The 26,787-nt window shown below is 33.2% G+C and overlaps 1 protein-coding gene across 1 annotated transcript in view; it reads right to left on the minus strand.

Annotated features, from left to right (window-relative positions):
• The window catches only part of LOC129226091 (transcriptional repressor p66-alpha-like), a 76,657-nt gene that overhangs the window by 40,444 nt on the left and 9,426 nt on the right, over positions 1-26,787 (minus strand). The window contains exons 2-3 of the mRNA XM_054860682.1: positions 12,953-13,032; positions 820-912 (exon numbers count right to left, since the gene is read on the minus strand). Of these exons, the coding sequence (XP_054716657.1) occupies positions 820-912; positions 12,953-13,032 (173 nt within the window). The remainder of the gene's footprint in view (positions 1-819; positions 913-12,952; positions 13,033-26,787) is intronic.

Here is a 26,787-nt window from a genome sequence, read left to right on the forward strand (position 1 = left end):
ATTCCAAAGAAATTAAATGTTATGATAGATGGCATTAGTTAGATCCGTGTGGTCCAACTTTTATTGACTTGACGACCAATGAAACTTTAGCAACGGAACATAAGAGCATTCACATTCCAGGAAACAAATGAATTACATATCCTATGCAAAATACTTTTGCGGAAAGTTATAAGTTTCATACACTAGTTCACCATTTTATTTTACAGTCAAAAAATCAATGTAATGATTCGCAGTTTTCCATATAGAAGTTTATCAATGTCCAATGTAAATTTAGGAGTGGTTGTCATTAGGGAAAAATAAAGGTTGCAAGGTGTTGCTGACATGAAAAAAAAAAGAATTATTACTTACATAAAAACTTGAAGCAGAAAGTAGAAAAAAAAAGTTTTTTTTAGAAATTTAAAAATTAAATAGTTTTTCAGTAAGAGCAAGGGCCAACAAAAATGAAGGAATGAGGCACATGCAGCCCATGGTTTTGACCATACTCAGATTATTTGTGCTGGAATAAAAGTAAAAAGTGCTAGAAAATAGAAGAACGCTGAGACAAAAATATTACATCAAAGAAAGATACTCTTAAAAGGTAAAAAAGCACCTATGTCATCTCGGAAAATTCTTCAGCATATGTATTTTGCTTTGAAGCCTCAGTATTAAAAAGTACAAAATAAAGTAAGCATATAACAAAGTGAATATACTGGTCTTATAGTCATTAGTCTGAATAAACTCCGAGAGTAGGCAAAAAAAGAGCTCCCAACAAAACCGCCAACTTGAGCATTTTAATAAAAGAGTATTCAAAACATTCTCCAAGTTTCAAGCAATACATACTTTACAGAAAGATCAGCTGCTTCTTCAAACTCCATTGCACTAAAGGGTCGAGCATGGCCTTCTGGAGAGAGAATGGACCGAAAAATGGCTTTTCTGAAAAAGAAAATATAAAATAAATTAAGGGTCTTAAATGTACCATAAGACATGCTAACATAGATAAAGCTCGGTGAGATTTCAACCTTTATAGAGATTTTAAAATACAGCATCAGTCTACACATTAAATTTTAAGAATAATGAGTAAGTAATAATGTTGACAAATTAAAAGTATGAGTCCATATGGCAGCTTTTAAAAATGCCTTTTTTAATAATTCTTAAATATTTTGTGATGATAGATAGGAGGATAGAATTAATTTCGTGATGTTCAAAATCTTTAAAAAGTTTAAGGTAAGCTGAAGGATATAATTGTCCAGTTATCAGAATATACAGCTGGCTGACTTTGTCTAGTGTGTCAGAAGTCTGACTGTGATGGGGAGGTTTCGGGTTCGAATCCCGGCTCGGGCATGGCTGTACTTTATCTCCTGTCTGTGTCCTTTCTTTGTGTGAATGTGCTGCCTGTCTTACAAAAGAGTCTTTATGAGCAAGTGTGCAGCGAGGAAGTCTGACTTCACACTAAATTAAGGTATAGTTGGAATGAAAAATAAAGCAGTGCACCCCGAAATTGCCAGTTAACTGATACAAGACAAAAAACAACATCAGAACATACAGAGTGGGTTCTTTTTTTGCATTAAAAAGATGAGTCCTGTAGGAAAAATAATTGAGGGAACCACCAAAAGAAAAGGTAGTTCGGAACCAATTTACATATTGGCATTATTTTTCAATAAAATTTTCTTTTCGGGGCATGACCTCCCCCTGCCAACTACAGCACTAGGGAAAAAACAGCTTCAGACACAACATAATTTTACACATCAAATAAATCTTACATGAGTTGGAACATGGCATGACAAATTTTCTCGAGAAAAACTTACGGATTGTCTGCAAACTGCTTTCGTACAGAAAAAAACAAAGTGTGGTTCACAAATTTGTTGTAGCCGAGTGTATGCAGCTTTAATTCTGGATATTGATAAAGCAAAAACGATTTATCCAAGTCATTCAGGAATGCCTGCTGAAATACTGCAAAACACTTGGCACAAAATTGAATTTCAGATTGATATTCTCCGTTTCACTAACAAAGCTCATGTGGAACTTCATAAGAGTTAAAAGATAAATTCAGGAGCCTAAGATTCTTAGAAGTAAAGAAATGCTCCCAACACTTTTTAGAAGAGGGAAAAATTTGAAAAACCAAAACATATTTAGTAAAATGTTGCCTCAAATGAAAAAGACTGAAAAAAGGAAAAAAAAAATTTGTTCAAATCTATAATGCTATTTATTGCCTTTTAAAAGTTCTATATTTTATACTCAGCATGGGATTTTTTTTTTTTTTTTTTTTGAAATCAACTAAACATGGATGGATTATTTGTAAAATCTGTACCTCAAAGTCAGATGAACGTAAGTCACATTATGATACTTTTACAGAGGAGAGGAAAAACTTTTTTTCTGGCCCATGCTAAGGATCGGAAACGCGCTCTTATAACCTAGGTAAAAAATTGAAAAGTTTTTTTCTTTTTTTTTTAAGAATGATGTTCACATGACTCGATGCCGAATAGGCTTCTACATACAATGCACTAAAGAACAGAAAATAGCAATTTTTGGACTGCTGGCTTCAATCCATCTGGCTCTGAGGTACGGAAATATTTGATGCCAGTATTGTACACATAAAGCTTATTTGAATGATCTCTGAAACAGAAAGACTCCAAAATGTAGGCAAACAATGATTTATAAGTTTAAACTAAGGGTATATAGAGAAATATTTTTTGCCTAAAGTTTGTCTCCTTCAAAAAAAAAAAAAAAACTTAAATAAACCTGCAGACTTAAAACACAGTATTTTAGTATTTCATTAAAATGCAGCACTACCCCACTACACTATACATTAAAATGTGTTTAATATGTTTTTAAAGAAATGATGTGGAAAACAAGTTTTGATTTATTATTTTGAAGCAGCATACATAAAAATAAATAAAAATGCAATGTGTGCCTAAAAGCAACCGTAAAACCGGATATCTGAATCCGGCAGACCATGCGACACCGGACATCCAATGTTCGGAGAAATCACTATCCGGTGCATCTCTAGTTATAACATTGGAAAGAATTCAGACAGATACTTACCATACCCTAGAGGTGCAAAATCTTTATTCAGTTAAAGGCCACTCAAATTACAGACACACCAGTGGAGGGTTGCATGCAGGCCTGCCTTTTAGGAATGGTCAGAAGGGGACAATTGCCTTTCCCCACTCTTTGGCTTTGAAAAATTGATGTATTTACAAGTATAAGTGAGCATGTTATTTTTTTCCCCATATAAATTTGAATTAAGTACACACCCTTACCCCCAACCCCCTAGAAAATGCAAAATGATGGGCCTGGCCCAATGTCCCAGTATTTTGCTGATAATAATTAACAAAGGAAACATTTAAGTGTATATACATAGATATATTTTTTTCCTTTCATTAAATGACTAAGTTGGGGGGGGGGGGGGGGTAAAAGGTTGAATATTTTCAATGCAGGAAATGTTTTGAGCTTCTCAGGCTGAATAAGCAGTCTCTCTTGTGACTGCTGCTGAGCCATCAGAGCCTCCAACTTTAACTTTGCCTGCATTAAAAAAGGTGTTACTTGTGTGCAAAATTTTTGAAATTTAGCACTTTAATAATTTTGAATTTTCTCACTTATTTTTTAAGGATAAAAGAAAACTGTTTCCAACAGTAATATTTTTATAAAATTAAATTTACTAAAACATTGTTATCAAATCCAATTATGCAAAACTAAATTATTATTATTAAAAAAAAATTCCTTGTTAAAAGATAGATATTAGAATTAATGTAAACATAATGAATTAATGTAATTACATGAGGTGTATGTGACTAACAATTTTCTATAATAAAAAATGATTATTCAAATAAAAATAATTTAAAAATATATAACTCATACCCATTGAAGAGATTTGGAAAACACTCAAACAATCAGACAGCAAAACTAAGGAAATTCACAATTTTATTCAATGATACAAAATGAAACAAAAAATGTAATTCTAGCATATAGGTTTAAAAAGTAATCTACACTGGGAAAAATGCCCCAGCAAAAATAGGTTTTTGCCAGTTTTTACTAAAGTGGCAAACATAGAATTTGTGCTAACAACTTTTGGACACATTTTTTAAATTTTCCTCTTTCAGCAAGTTAGTAAAAACATTAAAAAGACTTTGATAACATGTTAAGCTTGGTTTTATTCGCTTTTTATTTTAAAGTAAATGTAACAATTAATCTGCAAAAGTGTTTACATAAAACGTTTTAAATGCAAAAACAAAATTGATTATTTTGTATCTAAGACAGGGAAATAATCGTTAACTTCTAATGTAAAAGTAATGATTTTGTTTATTACAAAAATTGATACAGTGCATTACATATTTTTAGAAATTTTGCACCAGTTAAATCTATACTAAACTATAAAATAAAAGAAACAGAGATAAATGGAAAGCAAAACAACTATTTTCATTTAACACTTAGTCTGATCGTGAAGAGTTTCCTTCTTCTCCTGCTTATGTCAGAATTGTCTCTTTTCCTAAAGGGGCGATATGGAGAGGAAAGTTGGCACGAAATTTGCAAGTGTGCCATTGGTTCTAGAGCTTGAATGTGTCACCTTGGAATTTACAAAATTAGCCGAAGAGGTACAACATTTTAAATTTGCAAAGTCCAAGCAGATGTCTCATTGGACGGGTCATATCCTATGTAAGTGGGTGGATCTTGGTTTTACTTCCTTCAGCAGCCATTGGTCAGAGATAACAACTCCTCTTATAATTAAGTTGAATATTGGCAAGAGTAGGGTTGCAATAAAGAGTGCAAAAAGCTTGTCAATTTTACTTCTTCACCAACTCAATGCAGCTATTGCTGCAACTTAAATCTTTCAGGTCTAAATAATCACATAACGAAAATATGCAAGGAGTATATTTTTTTCATATCATCAAAATGTTTCTGGAACTCCAAAATATGGCACGTGTCCTACATTCCTTCTCTACTTATTTGAGGAATGGAATGGAACTTTAAGGAATTTGTTTTCTCAAATTATTGACAATGGTTATTTGTTCACGGTCGGACTATAGCTATCATTGTTGTCTATAAAGTTTTCCTCTAAACCCTATTGTTATTGTTTCATCACTGCATTACAATAAGCTAGTTTTGTAAGCGTAATTGTTGACAAACGATCAATGACTTTTGATTTTCTCATCGCTGCACTGATCCGAGAATATGATTAAAGATTTGTGATTAGTGTACAGATATTTTTAGATGTTGCACTTCATTTCGCAACTCTCTTTCCACCATTTCTGTGCTTTGCCTGTTTTTAAAACTTTTTCAGAAAATTAAGAAGACTTTAATTGATCATCCTTCAACTCAAAATTAATTACATTAATAGATGTATAGTCAAGAGTCAGGATTAATTTGCTGCATCCATTTTTTATATTTCTCTTTTCGATCAAAACTTAAAAGCTTTCTCTTGCACTAAGGATGTATGTAGCTAATATGCACTTAGATGGCATAGTAAAAGCAAATTGTTTGTTTTTGATTGTGTGGTTCTAATTCATCACTTTTAGAAGGCCACACCAAATTACTAGCATCAGCTACATTAGAAGAACTTCTTTGCATCATATCTAAAGTCACTGAATAGGTTTCAATTGCCAAATTAGATTATAATTGTTCAAGGATTATAAAATCTTTGTTTCAGCTGGCAACATTAACATCAACTTCATCATTGTGATCAACTTCATTTTTTTTTAAAGAGCTGATTCAAAAAGTGGTTTTGCACTTAATTCACATTAACTCCTTAAATCTGATGGTATTATTTAATATTTTGAAGTTTAGCTCCAATAGCCAACTCATTTATAAAATTATTTACAACAGCATGAGTAAAATTTCCCTATAATTACGTCACCCTATCTACCAACACTAATTTATCTATCAGCAAAAAGAAAAAAGAAGCTTGCTTACTTTTCACGCCATATTTTCAGGTTCTGTCCTCTGTTCTTTTTTCTATGTGCAGAAAGAGTCAAACGACGAGATCCAGATGTAAGTCTCGAATTTTTTCCCATTATAAAATGCGGAAATTTACTCTGATTTTTCTCATTAATCTGTCATAACAAAAAGGATTTCCTAGTTCAAACCGAGTGCTTACATTAAACCAGCATTGCAAAAGACATCATGACATAAATAATTTCGAAAATATATCCAATAGGATTCGAAAAAGAAAATAAAAGCAGATGTTTACTAAGAATGGATGTCATGGATGATGGATGTCGTCGTCGCTAAACAAAAGCAGAGTAGACAAACACACAAACCAAAAAGTAATTTTTTACTTGTCACTTAAGGGAGAGGGGGAGAAGAGAAAGTAATTTCTTAAGTGGGATAAAAGGACTTTTAAACTTGTAATATAAAAACGCAGTTTCAGACAACCTTTGATGGGTATGAGGAAGAAAAGTACAAGCAATTCAGCTGAAATTTATAGAAATTAAAGCCTTAAAAACACGATACAGGCTGTATTTATGTTGTTACTAGTCTAAACATTACTTTATTAGTGCAACAAAAAACCATACTGTATTTCCTATTTGAAATGAGGAAGTAACTTAACATAGCAATAAGTGCAATGATTGAGCTAAACTCGATATGCAGAACACCGATATTGATCTGATCAGCTGCACAACAGCAACCACCATCTTCATTTTTAAAATCAGTTTTATTATTTATCTATATCTACTGTACACTAAGCATACTAGTGCTACATTTCATTATCATTGCACACTGTACGTATAGAATTGCACTTACGAAGCAAGGGGTCTTGGTATGCACACATCTTATAAGTAATTGTCAAGTAAAGTACAAGGGCGTGAGTAAAAAAACGCAAAGTTAAGATTATTTTCAAAAGCTCTATATTTTAATGAATACTGTAATGGTAAAATGTTGCATATGAAATGAAACTTAAATATTTTGTTTTACTTGTAGATTTTTTTTTTTTTCTTTTGAAGGAAGTAAACATTTAGGCAAGAAATATTTTTGTATGTTTTTCTGCTTCACAAATCATTCAAATAAGTTTCCTGTTTCAGAGAGATTCAAATAAGTTTACCAAGATTGATCTTAATCAACTCATAATTGTTTCGCATTTTGTTTTGTAATTTTCCATCAAACAGATTTAAAAGTCAGCAGATGTTTAGTTAATGGATGCATCTACAAAAAATATTTCACACTAAAAATTTACATATTTTATCAAGTTAGAGCCATAAACCCTTTGTTTAAGCATGCTTGCTTTAAATTTGAATAAAAAGTGGGGGGCCCACTTACCCCATAAGTAGGGTTAAGTGGGATAGACACACCCATCTGATTTTTTTTCTTCAAAAAGTAATCATTCAAAATATTTAAATATGGTCAGAAAGCAATCCTCCCTGATCTACCATTTCCTTCAGTGTTTATCCTCAAGCATATGTTTTCAATGCGATAAACTATCTTCCCCCAGTTTACTTTGTGCATAGTTCTTGATCACCCCAGGAACTTTTTTCTTGAGGATTATAGCAGAAAAGAATGGCGACTTTTTTGGTCACCACTTTTAAAAGCTAGGTTGCCACGTGGCAAGTGGCGACCGTGAATCTTGACCAGTACGGTGTACGGCTATGGGTTCACATTGATATATAAATATATACAGTCAATTCGCAATTTAACTAGAATCTAAAGGGACCGATGAAAAACTTAAGACTAATCCTAAGTGCGATTTATGGCTTTTCTTTAATATCATTGACAGAGTACTTACTAAGGCATCTTTAATAGTTAAGAAAACTCACTCTGTCCCTCAGGAACTTATCAGAAAATGATCAAACTAAAGAATGAAGGGCAACGCATCTTAACTTAGGACAGCCTTTGAATAAAGGTACAATCAGTTTACTTGACTTGACAGCTTCAAAGCAAATTTGCAGTCCAGGAACACGTCAAGGTGTAAACATATAGTACCACAAAAGAAAACATGCTAACTCATTTCTGCAAGTGTAACTCCTTTTATGGCACATTGGCTCAACAAGTGCTCTTCTTGCTTTAGAGGTCTATTTTGCAGGGATTCCAAGTAAAGGAGAATTGATTTTTCTCTCATAGTCACTTGTGTTTCTTCATTCTTTTTTTCGTTCTTTCAAAATAAATTGATAAATAAAAAAAGTGTCATGTAAAAACACTTTTATTTATTTATTTTTTATTCATTAGATTGGTTTTAATTTTATTTTTATCGACTGGCACAAAAATGGAACTGATGAATACGGAATTAAATTTGCACCTGGACACATAGGCTTCTAATGTCTGAGACGAAACCCCAGTACAGTAAAACCTGTCTACAACAATACTGTTGGGACCTAAAAAACTATTGTTATAGACAGGTTATCGTTATAGGCAGTTTGATTATTCATGCTGATATTTTGCTGGGACCAATGATAATATCGCTACAGACAGGTTTATTGTTATAGACAGTATCATTATACACAGGTTTCACTGTACTTAATTTTAGGTCTTAGCTCCAAAAATCTGCATTCATTTTTCACATGTGGTGCGTTTTGCCCAATGTAATCCTGAATGTTGATTTTTTCGGAACTGGACATCTATTTTTAGTTTTAGTATAAAATTTTTGCTTTTTCGACCATAGGATGAAGTTTCCACTGCTGAAGAGTACTGGCTTCATCTCTGTCATTTGTCTGTTTTGTAACCTTGTCTGTTGTTCTATTGATGTTTATATATATATATATATATATATATATATATATATATATATATATATATATATATACTAGCAAAAATACCCGGCGTTGCCTGGGTCAGTAATAATTATGAGAAACAATCGTTACTTGCTTTTGTTTTCTGTTTTAAGTGAAAGAATTTAAAACACATCTTTTTGACATGATTAAAAATCATGTTTCTTCCTTACCCATAAAATTAAAATAGCAATAAGTATACAGAACAAAATAGTATTGATTTAGAAATGAAAGCGCTATATTAAAGCATATTCAAATTTCCAAAACATGAAATTAATCTTCTCATGTTTAAAAAAATTAATCTGTTGATATTTTTTTTTAAGCATGGAGTCTAAAATCTTGTCTGTATGGCTACTGAAGTACGAAGTGTTTATAAAAAAATGTAGCTGCGCTCGTAATCCCCTTTTACTTGCTTTAGTTATTTTGGGAAATTTCAATCATTGTGGGCTCTTGGTGCGATTTTACCGAATTTGCGGGAATCATTTTGGGATACCTTCGGTGATGCTTCCCCCCTTCTTTCTTTACTTTGTAAAACGATATGATATTAATTTTCGTTACAGAGATATTGTCGCCAGAGGCTGAGATACTTTTGGTCACCATAAAAATTCGCTAAAGAGTTTCATCCGAAATATTTCCAAAATAAGTAGTAAAATTTGGCGATTGTTTGAAATTGTGCAAAAAGGAAAATTAATGGAAGTTTTTGTGCTGTTTATGGATTTGCCTAATTTAGTTGCTGGATTATTTAACACAGTAAAAAAAGTTTTTTAAAGAATCTTTGATTGGCGATATTTTGTTCACATGGTGAAAGCTGAGAAACATTATTGCATAGTCTTCGGCTTCAGATGCCAAATGCATCAGCTATGGAAATCTTTCTGCAAAAATTTTGGCGATCTGCTGCTTGATTGGTTAATGAGTAAGTGTTCAATCAGCATAAATAAAAATAAAAACCATTAATTACATTAAAATTCCGTTTAAATGGAAAATGATCAGCCAAATCATGTATTATTTGCCAATTTTGTGCAAAAATCTTACTTCAAGATTTGAGTTAAGAAAAGCCTTGAACAGTCACGAAAAGCAAAGATAGTCAACAATACAACAATTGTCGCTATCGACAGGGAGTTGAGATGATACACTAAATACTGTATTGAGTTGAGGACAGCCTTCGAACATGGAACTAAAAAGCTCATAACTCGTTTTTTATTCTACTTAGAAATTTGGAACAGGTGCCATCTTCAGCAGAAAAATCAGAGCTTGCGATGGACATATAATGTTAATATGTGCAAGTATTTTTTCATCCTCCTATTAGAGAATTTATACGAAAATTGTATTTTATAGCGCCCTAAGGGGGTTTTGTCCCCCATAACAGGACAAAAACTACCCTATGTGTTATTCTGATGCATAAGCTATATTATTGTAAAGTTTCATCAAAATCCGTTCAGTAGTTTTTGCGTGAAAGAGTAACATACATCCATACATCCATACAGACAAACTTTCGCATATATAATAGTAGTAATATATATATATATAGAAGAAAAACTAATATAAACAGTAGTAACACTCAATATCATTGCTAAATGTACATTGGAAAAAATTACTGTTCACGTTTTGTCATATGCCTACTTCTATAGACAACTAACTATAGAAAATTCTTTCCAAAGTGACAAATGTTGCAGTCAGAAGCAATAATGAAGCTTTCATCATAACTCAGAACATATTCACATTTCTTCATGACATTTTTTGTTCAATTAGGTTGTGTTCGCATTGAGTTGCAGTTAACCTGGAGCGGTTGATCTCATGACATTAGTGGTTAGTATGATGTGTCCATTAAATGTTTTCTTATATGCTCGGCTAACAGTAACCCAATGTGAACACAATCTTAAACATTGATGTCAAAAAAAAAAAAAATGACGGTAACCACCAGGGTTGCCAGGCGTACCGGATTTCAAGGGACAGTCCCGTATTTTGAAAAATTGTCCCACGTCCCGGGGAACTTCCATACGGGACGGCTAAAGTCCCGTATTCTAGCTAATAACAATATTTCACACAATGAGACATTATTTTAACGGAATAAAATAAGCAAAACAACAAATATGAAATAAAGAGTGATAAGAAAATTATGTGACTATTTTTTTAAAGTAGCTAGAGAGCAACTTTGAAGATAAGTTTTATGGATCGTTCGTCCCTAAAACCTTAAAACATTAAGACGGTAGAAAAAGTCTGGCTGAATGGTAAAAACGTACAATGTCTGACTGAGGGATACCAGACATTTCTTGAAACAGCTGTGATTACCCGAGAAAGTGGTTTGATTTCACAGATAAAAATCCCTTTTTGGCTTTAAGACCAATGGCTTTAATTGTTAAAGTAGTTTTCTGACTAGCTATTCTAGAACAGTAACATTTTGAAAATAAAGTATCAGTAGATGATCTATATTTGTACAATGAATTTTCACCAACAAAGTAAATTTGTTTAAAGTTGTTTCCTTTTGACTTAGCATTCTACCATCTTATTCATTTGTTGAATTAGCATTTTCGCATCTAAATTTGAAGTGGACTGACGTAAGAACAGGTGTTCTGTTCAGCTAATTAAAGCAGAACTTACTCTGGCTATCAATTCATTAAACGTAGATTGCAATGAATTTTATAACAACTTGAAGACACATAAAAACTTGAAAAGAAATGTTACAGGACTAAAATCACACAAATAGCAAACATGGTTTTTGCAGGCATAGGAAGGGTCATTTCTCATTGACTAATTCATTTCTTTAATTCTTAATTTTATTTATTGATCATTTCTGGCATGGTGGCCACACCAAAAAAAGAAAAAAGACATCAATTAAAAACATTAAAAAAAATATTGCTCCTTTTGAAAACCACAGAAATTATGGTCTTTAATGATCATGGATGGCAGTTGTACCAAAAATGGCTTTTTCTGCTGGCTAAATTTCTTGTTCAAATCATACCAATTTTAAAACTCAAAAATGGGGATTTTTTAATAACCTGTTAAGAGTTTGAATTTTAGTTTGTATTTGTTACTTTCTTTTGGCTCGTTTAAATTGTAAGAGTTAATTCTATGTCTGATCAATTGTAAAATCCACATGTTTATTAATAGTACATTAAAATTATTTTACTCATTCAGATTTCTCTATTGGCTGGTGTGGCATTAAAAAAACAAGTTTTTCTCCCCGATTCTGTGCATTATTATTTCAGATAAAGTTGTCACATTGAACAAGAAAATTTTTCGATTGCACCGTTGTTCTTATAGTGAATGCAAGTAAAAAACTAATTAGCACTTGTTGCTATCAACGTCGATCTAAATACTGAATTCCGTTCTGTTGCTTGCTTTATTCTTTGAGTTAGAGTTTCTCTAAAAATGTGCTCACTCATAACCATACTGAAAGGAATCTTACAAAATCTTTTTAATCATGGTTTTGTATCACACCTTAAAAATACACCCAGTAACTGCCCTCAACATCAAAAATCCCCCCCCCCTCTTCTTACTCCTAGAAAGTTGAGGGGGCTGAGGAAGTTTTACAAATTGATATGTAGATCTTCCTAAAAATAAGCAAAATAGGTTTTAGAGATGAAAATTTTATTTAACTGTTATTAATGGCAAGTAACAATTTTGAATGCATTTGAATTTTAAACAAGCAGCAAAATTTAGTGCGAAATAGATTCCCCATTTCCCCAGAAAGCCCTCACAGGGACAAAATTCCACGAAATTTGGAGGGAACTAGACAAAGGAGAAGTATCTTTTGATAGATTCTAAACAGGTATTTTTTCAGAATTTGCATCTAGTTCATTGATACAAGGGAAACCAATGTTTTGGAGACTGCAGCGAGAAATATTTTCTCACACTAGAGAAACATCGAGAATCATTGCAATAAAGCACTATGCTTTACAGCTCCCCCTCATTTCGTCCTCCTTTCTCCCGCCCATTTTACTTAATCAATTTTCCCTTCAAAATATTTTTTGTATGTTATACTATATTGTACAAGAGCAATATATATGCATATTTTTTCGTGTTCCATTTTTTTTACTTGAGTAAAATGCTTGTTTTCAACACAATGCATTTTTTCTTCAATCATATATTTACACTTAGTCATTTGGGAGGGGGCCTGGACCCCCCCCCCCCCCACGCACACACTTGGCTACGCTACTGACTGTCCCGTATTTACTGTTCTTAAATCTGGCAACCCTGGTAACCACGTCGAAAACATCGATATTGACGTCATATCTCCACAATGGATATAACCCTGTGAGAATAAATAGTTTGACTCTCACCTATTTTGGTTTGCAAACATTCCAGCAGCAAAGTAATCTGATGGCCCATTCCATTCTTTAGGCATTATTCTGTCACACAGCTGAAAAGAAAAATATAAAGTTAAAAAGATGATATAGTTTGTTTACTGCAAGACAGGATTGACAAATAGGTGAAATGAAAACATTCTGAAAAAATGCTGTCAAATGAGAATGAAAAATCTAATTGCACAGCCAGAACATTCATGAGGAAATGTCACTAGAACAGTCAGAAAAACTTTCTGGAGGGTTTTTTTTTTTTTTTGATCAAATATACCTCCTTTTGGGGTTGGTTTTTTTGATCAAAAATATCTTCTAGAGGGGTTTTTTGATCCAAACAGTCCTTTTATGTATTTAAACTACTGGATTTATGTTAAAACCAATGCCTCTGGGGGAAGTTTTGATACCCCCCCCCCTTTGCTGCATCACTGGAAAATATGATTCATGGGTATTAAAAACTAAACTATTCCGAAAGTTAACTTTTTAAGTTTAAAAGAGGGACATGAGGTTCTTTCATCTGTTTACTAACAAAGCCTGTCTTACAAATTAAAAAAATCTAACGTTAACCCCAAACTATTTTCTTTTACATTTACTGAATCTATGTTTTTGTAATGACTCAAAAGAATAGCTATGAGTGCATGTATTCATGTATGCACATTAGAAGCAGTACTTTAAATAAAAAGCTTTTAAAACCTTTTCCTACACCTATAAAATAAGGTACACTGTATACCTGTGCACTTTCAATTGTAACGAAAGGTGATGTTTTTATTAGCATCTCTTATCTAAAATTACTCAAAAACTGTAGGAAATGTATACAAAGAAAAGCAATAAAATATAATAGTGCCTTAGAAAAAAACAAGAAAACACTTTAAGCAATAACACCAACTTTAGTTTGTCACAATACGATGCAATCAAGTGTTTTATAGACGTTCATTTCCTAAATATTGACACTTTTAACATGAACATATCCCAAATAACATGAAATTGAAACCAGATTCAAAAAAATTTTGTCACCAATTTTATAGCGAACTTGGTGATATTTTGTCCAAGCGGTAGCCAAATTATAACAACACTTAAATCAGCACTGAAATTAACTCTGATTTACTCAACAAAAAGAGCAAAAGACCCCTTATGGAAAATCAGAATACTTTCGGGAGCACATCTAGACCCTACTCAAAAGAGTCTACACGCACAATTTCAACCTTCTAAGGCATATTGTTTTCAAGTTTTGCAAGAAACATATATTCACATGGAATAGACAGACAAAGCAAGAAAATCAATTCTAGGATCACCAAAATGAATGCCTTGGTTGTCTATGAGTGGTAAAACTTGATTTTTGAGACCATGTCCCAAATTTTTTCGTCAAGGTCATTTGATCAACAATGATGTTAAAATTTAACTGCTCAATATTTGTTTTTAAAATAAGACAGCTTCAGGTGCGCCACCCCCTAACCTGCTCCCCCTTGCAGCACCCCCCCCCCCCCCACATTTTTTTTTGAAACACTAGCTGCCCATAGCAAAATAACCTAGACACACATGCGCACACTGTGCCATGAATGGATGATATCCCCCTCTCTATTTGCTACAGATAAGTGCATCCAGGGTTGTGATTTTTCTTTTCTTTTTTTTTTTTTTTTTTCTCAAACCAATTATGTCACGTTTTTTTTTAACCAGATTTTCAAAGATCTACGTCAGAGTTTTTTGGGTTTTATAAAATTGACTTTAACGATTTTACACTAGATGTTAAAATAAACCAAATTTCAAAACAAATGCATATGACTCAAATCACATTTAACCTTTGAGACACCAGGAATAACAATATACTTACAGTGCAACAAAAAAAAGAGTACTAATTTTAATTAGAATTCTCTTTCACTGTTGAAAGATGAAATAAATCAAGTTATATTGAGTCAGTGTCATGTTATGTGAACACTTACTTTTCTTCTTGCAGAGTGCATTTACTTATTTTTCCTATTTTAATACCTTGAATAGAGGTGCACCAAGTACCATATTTTGCCGAATGCTGAATATTCAGTCGAAATTCAAACTGAATATTCGGCAGAATACCAAATATTTGTTTAAAAATTTCAAACTAACACTTTAATTTTAAGCCTATATGAAATAAAAAATGCTAATCTATTTTGGGAAGTATAAATGCATTTCTATTTAACGTTGTAAATTTATGTATAAATTAGGCATAATTATTAATTTAAAATAAATCATTCCATACACAAAAACAAATTAATATAGTACAAGAATAACAAAGACCAAACGTACAAATTCAAACCGTAGAGTTTTCAAATATCATTCAAATTAAGATTTATTCAAGTGATTTCTGCTTTGTTACCTCTTTGGTAACTGATAAAACATAGTATCATCAACAAAATTGAGGAGTAAGATTCTAACCCATTGCCAGATGTTTTAATTTTTTCTCTTAACAGCAAAGGATTATTAAACTTTGCTTACAATGATTACTTTTAACGAGGTTGCTTTCGAACAATATATAATATTTATCATTCATATGGTTTATTAAAACTTTAGAAATTAGAGTACTAAAAATTCTATACTCTTTTTCTAGCTGTGTACTTTATTTTAAAAATAAGCAGTTAATGTTAAGAAGTAACAAACTGACTTTATATATGTATTACTACTTTCTGATTACTATGAGTTTAAGTGAATTAGCAATAGTAAGGCTAATGTCATGCGTCGTAAATTTTAAGGAAAATTGAAAAGCAACAATTTTGCACTGTGGAACTATACACTAACTTTCATTTAATGTAAAAAAAAAAAATGTTTACCAATTATCAAACATTTAAATTTGTTTACAATTTGGTCGCCGAATATTGAAGTACTTGGCCGGACCGAATATTCGGTGCATCTCTAATTTTAAAAGAATATTTTCCAACTTATTCATTTAGTAAAATCGAATGTTCACTTCATTGGTAAAAAAAAGTTGAAGCATATTTTTACTAAACTTACATCGCTCTTACGGCGCGCTAGGGGGGGGGGGGGGGACCTGTAGATTGTGTTAAAAAATAATGGATTACACATTATACATTGGGTGGTATTCATTTAATGGACCTAAAGTAGGGTTGGTGCATTTCTAAAAAAGGTGGAAAAAACTACCATAACTTTAAACTGCAAAATGTTTTTGTAGCTAAGAAAATTCAATGCATAACTGAAACACAAATCTAAATGTTAAGTTAGTGCTATTCTTTTAGTAAAATGCCTTTTTTAGTTAATTGTACAAATGCAGAAGGTGAGCATAAGTAACAACAAAATTACTCACTGGTTTTGCATTAAAGTTTTTAACTAATGAACAAAACTCATAACCAGGGGCACAGCCAGGGGGATGGGGGGGGGGGGGTAAACTCCACAGGGCCTTTTGCTTCAACATGTTTTGCCGATTCTAATATGGTATTTAAAAACATATAAGGATTGTTATGGGCCCCTTCCAGAGGGTGAATTTTGGCTCCATTAGTAATCCCAACTACTAAACAACAAATTGTTATTGTCCAGTTAGTTTTTAACAGAGAAGTAATGTCAGTTTTGCTGTTCTATTACAACGCTACAAATTTGAAGTCAAACAAACTATAATTAGCACATTAAATAGATATGAAAAAGAAAAGTTCTTATCAAACTATAACTTTAACAGTAAAACTGACACAAAATAGCTACATCTAATCAAATTAATTGAATTTCCAACATAACTTTTTTTTTTTTCAACATCGCATAGCAAAAAAAAAGGATTTCAATTATGTATTATTCCTAAGCGTCTTGAGTTTTTGTTCCAAGAATTATTTAAGATTGTTTTAACTATCAAATTTACACAATGAAATATCTAATTAATATTCTAATTTAAGTTTCAATTGCATATTACATACAAATTACATTGTTATCCAGTTTATATTTTTTTATTCAGCCAATTTTTTAGTGTTTGGTGGCTTTAATCAGGTTTTTCCAGTTTTTGCCATTGCTTGGCAAAAATATCATTTTGAAGAGGAAATGTCCAACCCTAATCTACAGTTGTAATTATAAAACAAATGGGGTTGATTTAATTAAGCAATTCCTACTAAAATGTTTGAATAAAAAAATAATTATTAAATAAAAACAAAAATTCCCACTGCGTAAAAACTAAAAAGAAAAAATATATAAGTCCAGTAGTTTAGAATTTTAATGAGTATTACTGAATAACTACTCCATTGAAATAGTTTTATAATCGATACACACATAAGACAAATCATAAATTCAAAAGCAAAATCGAAGGATCAACAGTCAGGATTCCATACCAGTCAAGGAACCCCGTAAAATTTGAATGGGCCTAATGTGCATATCGATTTTAAAACTATTTTAATGGAATAGTTATTCAGTAATACTTATTAAAATTCTAAACTACTGGGCTACTGGGTATATATACATATATATATATATATATATATATATATATATGCAATCGGGTTTGTTTTTATTTAATAATCATTTTTTTATTTTACACCTTTTAGTTAATTTTCATTGGCTTAATTATTATAATTATAAGACTATAAATTTCGAAATCTTGTCATTTCATTGAGAGAATTTATATTGTGAGGATTATTAAGTAACTTGAGGTGGTCTAAACTACTGATTATTAGTCCCACTAGGGACCTTACTCGGCTTAAAGCTACATAGGCTGGACCTTTAGCAAAAATGCGCGAACTTAAGTCAACCACAGCTACATTAACAGCGCGTAAAAGTCGCCAATCAAATCTTTTTCCCAAAACTAAAAAAGCTCTTCAAAAAACATGTCGCGAAATTCAGTCCCCTGAATCACGACCTAAACAAATGCAACATGTTAGAGATGAAAATCGAATTCGTAGACTTTGTCAACAAAAAATTCAGGCAGTGAAAACGCTACCTGCATTTGCCCCACGCAGGTAGCGTGCGATAATATGGCGACTGGTTATTGATATGGTGCATTTTGATTACTGTCATGTGTTCAGTGACACTCCCAAGGTTAAGACAAATCGATTGGCGTAAGATTTATCAAAATCGGCCAAGGCGTTTAGCCCCAACAATGCCACATAAGAACAAACATACATACATAGACTCATAAACACATTACCCTCCTTTGCTTCACGCACGCGCAGTCGGGTAAAAAAACACACACACACACAAGTTTTTAGCGTTACCAGTTCCTAAAAGGATTGCAGAGGGTAACGAATCAAATCAAATGTGTCGGGGGAGGGGGAGTATTTTACATCCTTTGTACTAAAGAAGCTTGCGCAGAGAGGGAGGGCGAGATGGATATCAAAAGTTCAAAAAGAATTTATAACGGAAAGATGAAAAGAAACTGAGAAAATACTAAAAAATCAATTTGAAGTAAATTCACATGGTAAAAAGATAATTTCTGTCATCCATAAATGTTAAGATTCAGAAATATATAAAACCTGTGGTGTGTTATAGAGATTTTGTTATGAATACTTGCTTTTAAAACATAAATTTATAAATGGACATAATTTTGGCTGTTTCTCGAAAATAACTGCAAACAGTACCCCTTTACTTCTTACCCTCTAAAAAAAATCTAAATGATGAACCTAGACAGCAGTAATATTATTTTTTTTTTTTTTATTCAATAACGCCTAATGTCCTTTCTTTTACGTAGTATGTGAACATGCTTGTATTTTATCGTTCTGTAAAATTCGGAGTTTCAATAGGCAAAATTAAGAACTCTCCCTCTCCCAAAAATTTGCCAGAGGGCACCTGCTAACGAACTCAGTTGAAACTTTTTTTTTTTTTTGGAAACCAATTTTGTCTGTAAATGTAATCTTTTTACTAGAGTAATTCTTGCAACTCTTACATGGATTGGTGGACACCTGTGTTCCACATTTCGTAATTTCTTTTCCATTCACTGCGTGAAAAAAAGGATGAAAATTTACTCTCACAAAAAAGGGTGCACAATATAAATTATTGACTTCGATTGTTACAAAGAGAGAGAATAGAAAATGAATTCCATTTTCGAATGCTCATGAGATGTGAAAAAGAGCACGAATAGCCATTTGTAGAATTTATGAACTGCCGTAACAAACATTCCTCTCATGAGAGGTCGAAACGATAACAAAAAAGAAACGCATCGAAAGCCACAGCAGTGACACGTTTTCAGAAAAAGGTGGGTGGAGGCGAAAAATTTGTATCAGGCAAAAGAACGCAAACGAAAGACAAGTGGAAGAATCTCGAGCAGCCATCTTGAGCGCTTCGTTTTCCGCTCAACTTTTTTTTCTGTTATTCTTTTTATCTGACTCCTCCCCCTCGCTGCGAACGGGAAGAAACAAAGGGCTTAGGGCTATTGATCTCTGTTATCCGACCACCACTTTTAAATGCACGGTCACATGACCAGACCAAGGTAGAGCCCGAGCGGTCACGTGACTGACCGACCTGGATCAACCAGTGGGCACACACTACCCCCCCCCTCCCCTTTTTCATGAGTGGTCACAGAGCAGAGTTCCCAAATTCAGATTCAGAATGGAAATTATGAAATTGAAGAAACAAGGAGACGAAAAAAGTCAATCTTCCACCACAGAATGCCCCAGGCGCAGCCACCCGTCCCTTCCCATTTTTTCTCCCTATCGATCTCCTTCCAGATATTCCCCCCACCCCCCTTTTAAATATTCCCTCGTAATCCCTGATTCTCACAGTTAAATGCGGAGAAAGAAGTGGCTCAAAATATCGATCTTTATATCGTTGTCTTTTATCGGCGAAGACGCGCGCCAGACATTTATTTACCAGGAATCTTGCACCAGGAGGCACGCCTTGCAAGCTATACCCGTACACCGCGCCGCGGGGGTTTTTAGTCAGTTAATAACGGAATGAGAATGAACGTATTGGCATGTCTGAGGTTTACGAAATTTTTCTATTTCATTTGTCGCATTATCTCTGGTTCGCTGATCTCTTCGACTTTCTCGCCCGATTCACGTCGCCCTACATTTTCAACCTTTCGGCTATTTTAAACTTGGAATAAATAAAACTCACGAATTTAGAATACCATTTCCGCTGCCGATACGCTTTCGCTGTCGGCAAAAAACGTAATCGAATATTTATTCCATTCTTTCACTTTTTAAATAAAGCTTACACAAGAACTTCATAAAGATCGAATCGTTTATGAAAGTAGATGGTTCTTTAGAAACATTCAAAATTACTCGCAAAAATTTTCAAGATAAAAGTCAAAGAGAGTAAATATTTTTAATGGAAAAAAAATAAAAAACCAACTGTTTTAAAATATTATTTTTCAATTTTATATAACTTTTTAATGTTACACTTAAAATCGTATTCTTATTGGAATAATTCTTCAAAAGACGCCAATCATTTAATAAGATAAGCGTGCATAAATACGTGCAGATACGAAATTGGGAGGGGAGGGGTGGTGCTGAATAGGGTGCTCGATAGCTTTGATTAAAATTAAAGAAATAGCATTTCGTGTAGTCACGTTTACTGCTCCAACTCTATAAAACTTCGTATTCGGATACGATATTTGGCCCCTTTACTATATCTTACCTAAGAAAAGTAGAAAAATTTAGTTCACACACTGAAACAAATTGCAGAGGCTGTATGCTTTTGAAAATCTGCCAGGGAATAAAGCGATCGAAATACAAACAGCACAAAAACACTTTCAATTAATAGTTACGAATAAAAATATTCCATATTTAACAAACGCGGACCAATAACGCAGCCCTACCGGGGAGGGAGGAATGCACAAAAGTCCTTACTTATATAAAATCAACTTCCATATTAAATCGGTAAAGTGTGTTTAAAAAAAAAGCGTCAAGATACACCCCCTCGCTGCGCACCTGACACCAACGTATAATGTGGTGAGACATATTGGGTTGATGCACAAGTTCCAGTATTGAAATTCAAATTTTCAAAGTTGAACGTTAGAAATATAACGTTTTTGCGTTAAATCAGGGTTCTTAATCCTTCAGACTCGGTGTCTCCCCCCCCCCCCCCCCCGCCTTTGATTTCTGACATGAGGTCGTCATGTCCCCCCTCCCCCAAACCCCACTATATATTGTTAATCTAAGTTATACAATGGTAAACAAAAGCTGATTAAGAAGACAGAAACTAGTAAAAAGTAAAAGTTTAGATGATTTCACAAGCAAACTTGAACTTTACAATACATTATTTTGTTGAGCATACGAAATTCAAAAAAAAAAAAAATCGCTTTTTTTTTCAAGGTATTCCAGGATATAGCTGAGGTTGGCCGTGCGGCCCTCATCATTTACTTTCACAACATCCCAATAAAAGGGCTGACACTTATTTAACTCTTTCACATGAGCAAAGCAAAATGAGCAAAACTTAATCATTTTTTTTTATACATTCACACCTTTCTTGAAATTCTTCTATACCCCCCCCCCCCAGACAGGGCGGCTAAGAACCAAGGCGCAAGACGAGCCCCTTGTCATGTTAGTGGCAGCCCCCAACCCCCCTTCCCTCTACAATTTATAAAACTAGAAAATCACCAAGGCGTGACAGGAGAAAATTGTTTCTACATTTGAACGAAGCAACTGCCTGTTTGATAATATTTTGATAGTTGAAATTTTAACCCTGACACCAGTGGATTAACCCGAAACTCCAGTATATCATGTCTAGTGTAGAGCCGCTATATAGATAGGCCGGCGCATCAGCTTAAGTTTAGCCATTTTGGATCGGATTTTTCATTGTTGCAGAGCTAGGGGTGCCAGAGAAAAGTTTCGTGTTTCGCCAAAAATAATATTTTATTTAATAAATAACTCATGTGTCGCTAATAATTGTTCCCAGTGAAAACTCAACAAAGGCGATAACTTACCAGAAAAGGCAACCACTCAAACACGCGCTACGATCCAAAAAGGCTGATATTAAGCTGATGCGTCGGCTCGTATATATAGGGGCCTTACTCTAGTGTAGTGATGAGTAGTTAGCGTTAATTGTTTTGGTTTCTTCATTTCCCTAAAATGAAAGTCTTACCAATAAAAGTTAAGTTACCGAATCGAGTTCAGCCTTGTTACAATTAAGTCTTTCCCTGCATGTTAAACATTACCAAAACATATTATGAAATTATCATGCCGTAATGCGAGTTTTATTGTTGAAACACGCTATTATTATTATTATTATCATTATTTGCTTATTCCATCAATTTCAGTGACAAAAAGTACTTTTGACTAAAGGAAACAACCCATTAGGACAAAATAGTCAGTTTTTAGCACATGAGCGTCAAAAACAATTACAATAAAAAAATGTTCCAAAAATAAAATTTTGCATTTTTCCAGAAAATAGTTATGAATGTTGAATATAGTTTGCAATGCAATAAATATCCATTGCCGTTTTCGGAAACCTAGGTACTTAAAAAACCTTGTGTACTTCCATCTTGGGAATGACCAAATATTGCGGCTAAGCCAAAGGTTAAGAAATAATTTTTTGAATTTGTATAGCATGAAAACAATTTAATAAATCTTTATGAAACTACAATTTAGTTGAAAAGTTTTTTGCCCATTTGCGTCCAAGGCAATGAGGATAAAATTAAGTTTTAAGAGCAAAATGTTTTCATTTCTCAAGAAAATTGCATTATTAAAAATTTAAAACTAGTATGTTGTGGCCATCACGAAACTTTCTTCTATATTTTTCTTTTTTTTCTGATCCCTCCCCATGCTTGACGAGGAAGCAATATTCCCAACAAAAACAAAATTACACATGAAAAAACTTGACGACCATCCCAATGTCTGCATTATTGCAAAAGCAAAGCAAAGAGCGAAAATTGAAAGTTATTTTAAAAGCCTTGCTTGAATTAATTACAAATATTTTATTTGTTAACAAACATAAGATGGCAACAGTTAAAAATTTTAAATCATTGAAATAATATTTCCGATCATTTCCATACAATTAAAATCACGAGAAATAAGCAGACGATAATCTATTACGATTTATCTTTCTTATTGTTGCACTAATAAAGCTATTTTTATTCGCAAAAAAATAATGATAATAAAAATAAATCAGCACCTCTTGGCGCGATTGGCGCCAAAACTGAACCAAAGCCTGTTTACATATGGATTCACATATATTCCAAATTTCAACCAGAACGTAGCATTACTTTTTGAGATAGAGCACTCACAATGGAAAAAAAGAACGGGCGATTGCGCTACCCCCCTTTTTAGCTGTTGACACCAAAATAAAATCAGCTTTTATACCCACTAAGGGCTACTTGCCGATAAATTTTTCTTTCATTCCGTTCATTATTTCTTGAAATACATGAGTCACAATTGACGACAAAAAACGTTCTATAGCTCAACCCCCGTTTGAGTTATCGACACCATAATTGAATCAGCACCTGTTTCTGTTACTGGCAACATATGGACCAAATTTTGTTTGATTCCGCCAGTTACTTCCTGAGGAATAGCAATCACGCGTAACTCAAAAAACGTCCCATTGCTCCACCCCCCTTGGAGGAATTCGCGCCAAAAACCAATGGGCACAAGTTCACATGAGGGCACATATGTGTACCAAGTTTCGTTCGATTTCATGCGGTAGTTTTTGCTGTAGAGCGGCCACAAAAAACTGGTCACACACAGACGTGACACACATACACACACAGACAGACAGACATTTTAAAACTAGTATGTTGTGGCCATCACGAAACTTTCTTCTATATTTTTCTTTTTTTTTTTTTTCTGATCCCTCCCCATGCTTGACGAGGAAGCAATATTCCCAACAAAAACAAAATTACACATGCAAAAACTTGACGACTATCCCAATGTCTGAATTATTGCAAAAGCAAAGCAAAGAGCGAAAATTGAAAGTTTTTTTAAAAGCCTTGCTTGAATTAATTACAAATATTTTATTTGTTAACAAACATAAGATGGCAACAGTTAAAAATTTTAAATCATTGAGATAATATTTCCTATCATTTCCATACAATTAAAATCACGAGAAATACGCAGACGACAATCTATTACGATTTATCTTTCTTATTGTTGCATTAATAAAAATATTTTTATTCGCAAAAAAAAAAAAAAAAATCAACACCTCTTGGAGCGATCGGCGTCAAAATTGAACCAAAGCCTGTTTACACATGGATTCACATACAGTGGCTCCCAAAAGTGTTCGTACACCTACGACTTTCAATGAAATAGGCCATTATCCATTGGTTAGAATTAATATTTCGGAATAGGTATTTTATTATAAGATCTATGATCTATTCTTAACAAAACTAGATGAAAATTTTTAATAAAACATTAAAACATAATTTTTAAAAAATCAAAAGCCAAAAATTGCCGGAAATTTTATCTCACAAAAGTCTTCGTACACTTTGGAAAAATGTCAAAAAATTAGCAAATAATCTAACTTTTTACAAAGTTATTATTTAGTAGAATATCATACAGTATCAACAACAGCTTTTAAACGTATGGGAATAGATTCATTGTTTTTTCTTTCTTTTTTTGTGTAATTTCTGAGTAAGTGTTCAGACGTACTTCGAGTCTTACTGTTTCTAGTTCGCTTTTCGTTTCAATGGTGTATTTTCGTAATCCAGCTACCAGATATCTCCAAATATGTTCCATTAAGTTCAAATTTGGCGATCGAGGAGATATTTCGAAGTTTAAGGACAATTTTTGAGGCACCAAACGCAAACGCATGCTACTTGTCGTTATCTTGATAAAAAAACAAAGTTGTTTCCGATTACCAAATTTTGGGCTAATAGTTTAAAATTGTTTTTAAAATATTTAAATAAACAGAATGATTCATTATTTCATCAAAAAATTCCAAATTTCCAAGTCCGAATGCTGTAATGCACCCTTACACTAGAACACCTTCACCGTCCTGATTAACTGATCCAACTAAGTTCCTAAGTTTAAATTCCTCATTTTTTCTTCTATTTACAATTATACAACAATTTAGCCCAAAGTGTTGAATTTATTTTCATCTATAAGTAAGACGTTGTTCCAAAACGTTTTGAGCTTATTTATCATTGATATTACGACGAAAAGCGTAAGCTTACTGTTTTTCGCACGAACAAGAAAATTTCTGTGCGATGAGGTCCCATTTAATCCAGCTAATCAGAGAACTTGGCGAACAATTTTAGGTGAAAATTAAACGTAAAATGTTTCATTCAATTCTGCAGAAACTTTTTCAGCACTCAAATGTGTATTTTTCTTAATTTTTTTAACTGTAAACCTCCGATCACGCATTGTTAACTTTGCCAGTTGACCTTTTCTTACCCTGTTTTCGATCCGATTCCTTTCTTTAAAGCATTTTATCAAGCACTTTACTATAGAATGGAATAAATTAACTAATTTAGAGACATTTCAAACCAATTTACCGCTATTGTGGCGAAAAAATTCAACTTTCGAATGGTGTTTGTGGTTTTTTTCGAATACCAGCCATTTTAAAGTAATAAGCAAAATATTAAGGAATAAATACACAAAAAATTAAAGCCAAATGACCTTTAAGAGTCAACACAATGCAAGAATAATAAAAAAACGACATGTGATAACTTTAATCATGAATTTATTCGGAAATATTTCAGTGTACGATGACTTTTGTGGCGTATTTTTTCTCTGTCTCATCGTTTTTTGACTAATTTCAAAAATAAAATCTGGCAATATTAAAAAAAAACCTACTGGGTTTTATTCAGAATGGCATAGGAATGGTGTGAAAAAAATTGGACTTCATATTCGAATTCAGTTTTGCGTTATTTTGGTTTTACTACAAAATTTCAAGGTGTACGAACACTTTTGGGAGCCACTGTATATTCCAAATTTCAACCAGAACGTAGCATTACTTCTTGAGATAGGACACTCAAAATGGAAAAAAAGAACGGGTGATTGCGCTACCCCCTTTTTAGCTGTTGACACAAAAATAAAATCAGTTCTTATACCCACTAAGGGCTACTTGCCGATAAATTTTTCTTTCATTCCGTTCATTATTTCTTGAGATACAGCAGTCACAATTGACGACAAAAAACGTTCTATAGCTCAACCCCCGTTTGCGTTATTGACACCAAAATTGAATCAGCACCTGTTCCTGTTAATACCAACATATGGACCAAATTTTGTTTGATTCCGTCAGTTACTTCCTGAGTAATAGCAAGCACGCGTAACTCGAAAAACGTCCCATTGCTCCACCCCCCTTGGAGGAATTCGCGCCAAAAACTAATGGGCACAAGTTCACATAGGGGCACATATGTGTACCAAATTTCGTTCGATTTCATGCGGTAGTTTTTGTTGTAGAGCGGCCACAAAAAACTGGTCACACACAGACGTGACACACATACACACACACATACACACACACATACAGACAGACAGACATTTTCCAAAAATGGTCGAAATGGACTCAGCACACCTCAAAACGTTCGAATCCGTCAAAATTCGAAATTCGAAAATTTGCACGAATCCAATACTTTCTTCTATATATTAGATATAGAAGAAAGTAAAAATAGTCGAGATGGACTCAGCACACCTCAAAACGTTCGAATCCGTCAAAATTCGAAATTCGAAAATTTGCATCGAATCCAATACTTTCTTCTATATATTAGATATAGAAGAAAGTAAAAAGAAAATAACAATTTGCAGCACATTTTCCGTTATTTTCATCAATTAACAGTTCAAGAAATCATCCAATTCTGTTTTGTTTTTAGAAACTTAAGCATTTAAGCATCGTGTCTACTTCCATCTTGTGAATAACCAACTAGTACAGGGTTGCCAGGCGTCCCGGATTTCAAGGGACAGTCCCGTATTTTGAAAAATTGTCCCGCGTCCCGGGGAACTTCCATACGGGACGGCTAAAGTCCCGTATTCTAGCTAATAACAATATTTAACACA

This window comes from Uloborus diversus, chromosome 7, assembly GCF_026930045.1.
Source record: "Uloborus diversus isolate 005 chromosome 7, Udiv.v.3.1, whole genome shotgun sequence".
NCBI lineage: Eukaryota > Metazoa > Arthropoda > Arachnida > Araneae > Uloboridae > Uloborus > Uloborus diversus.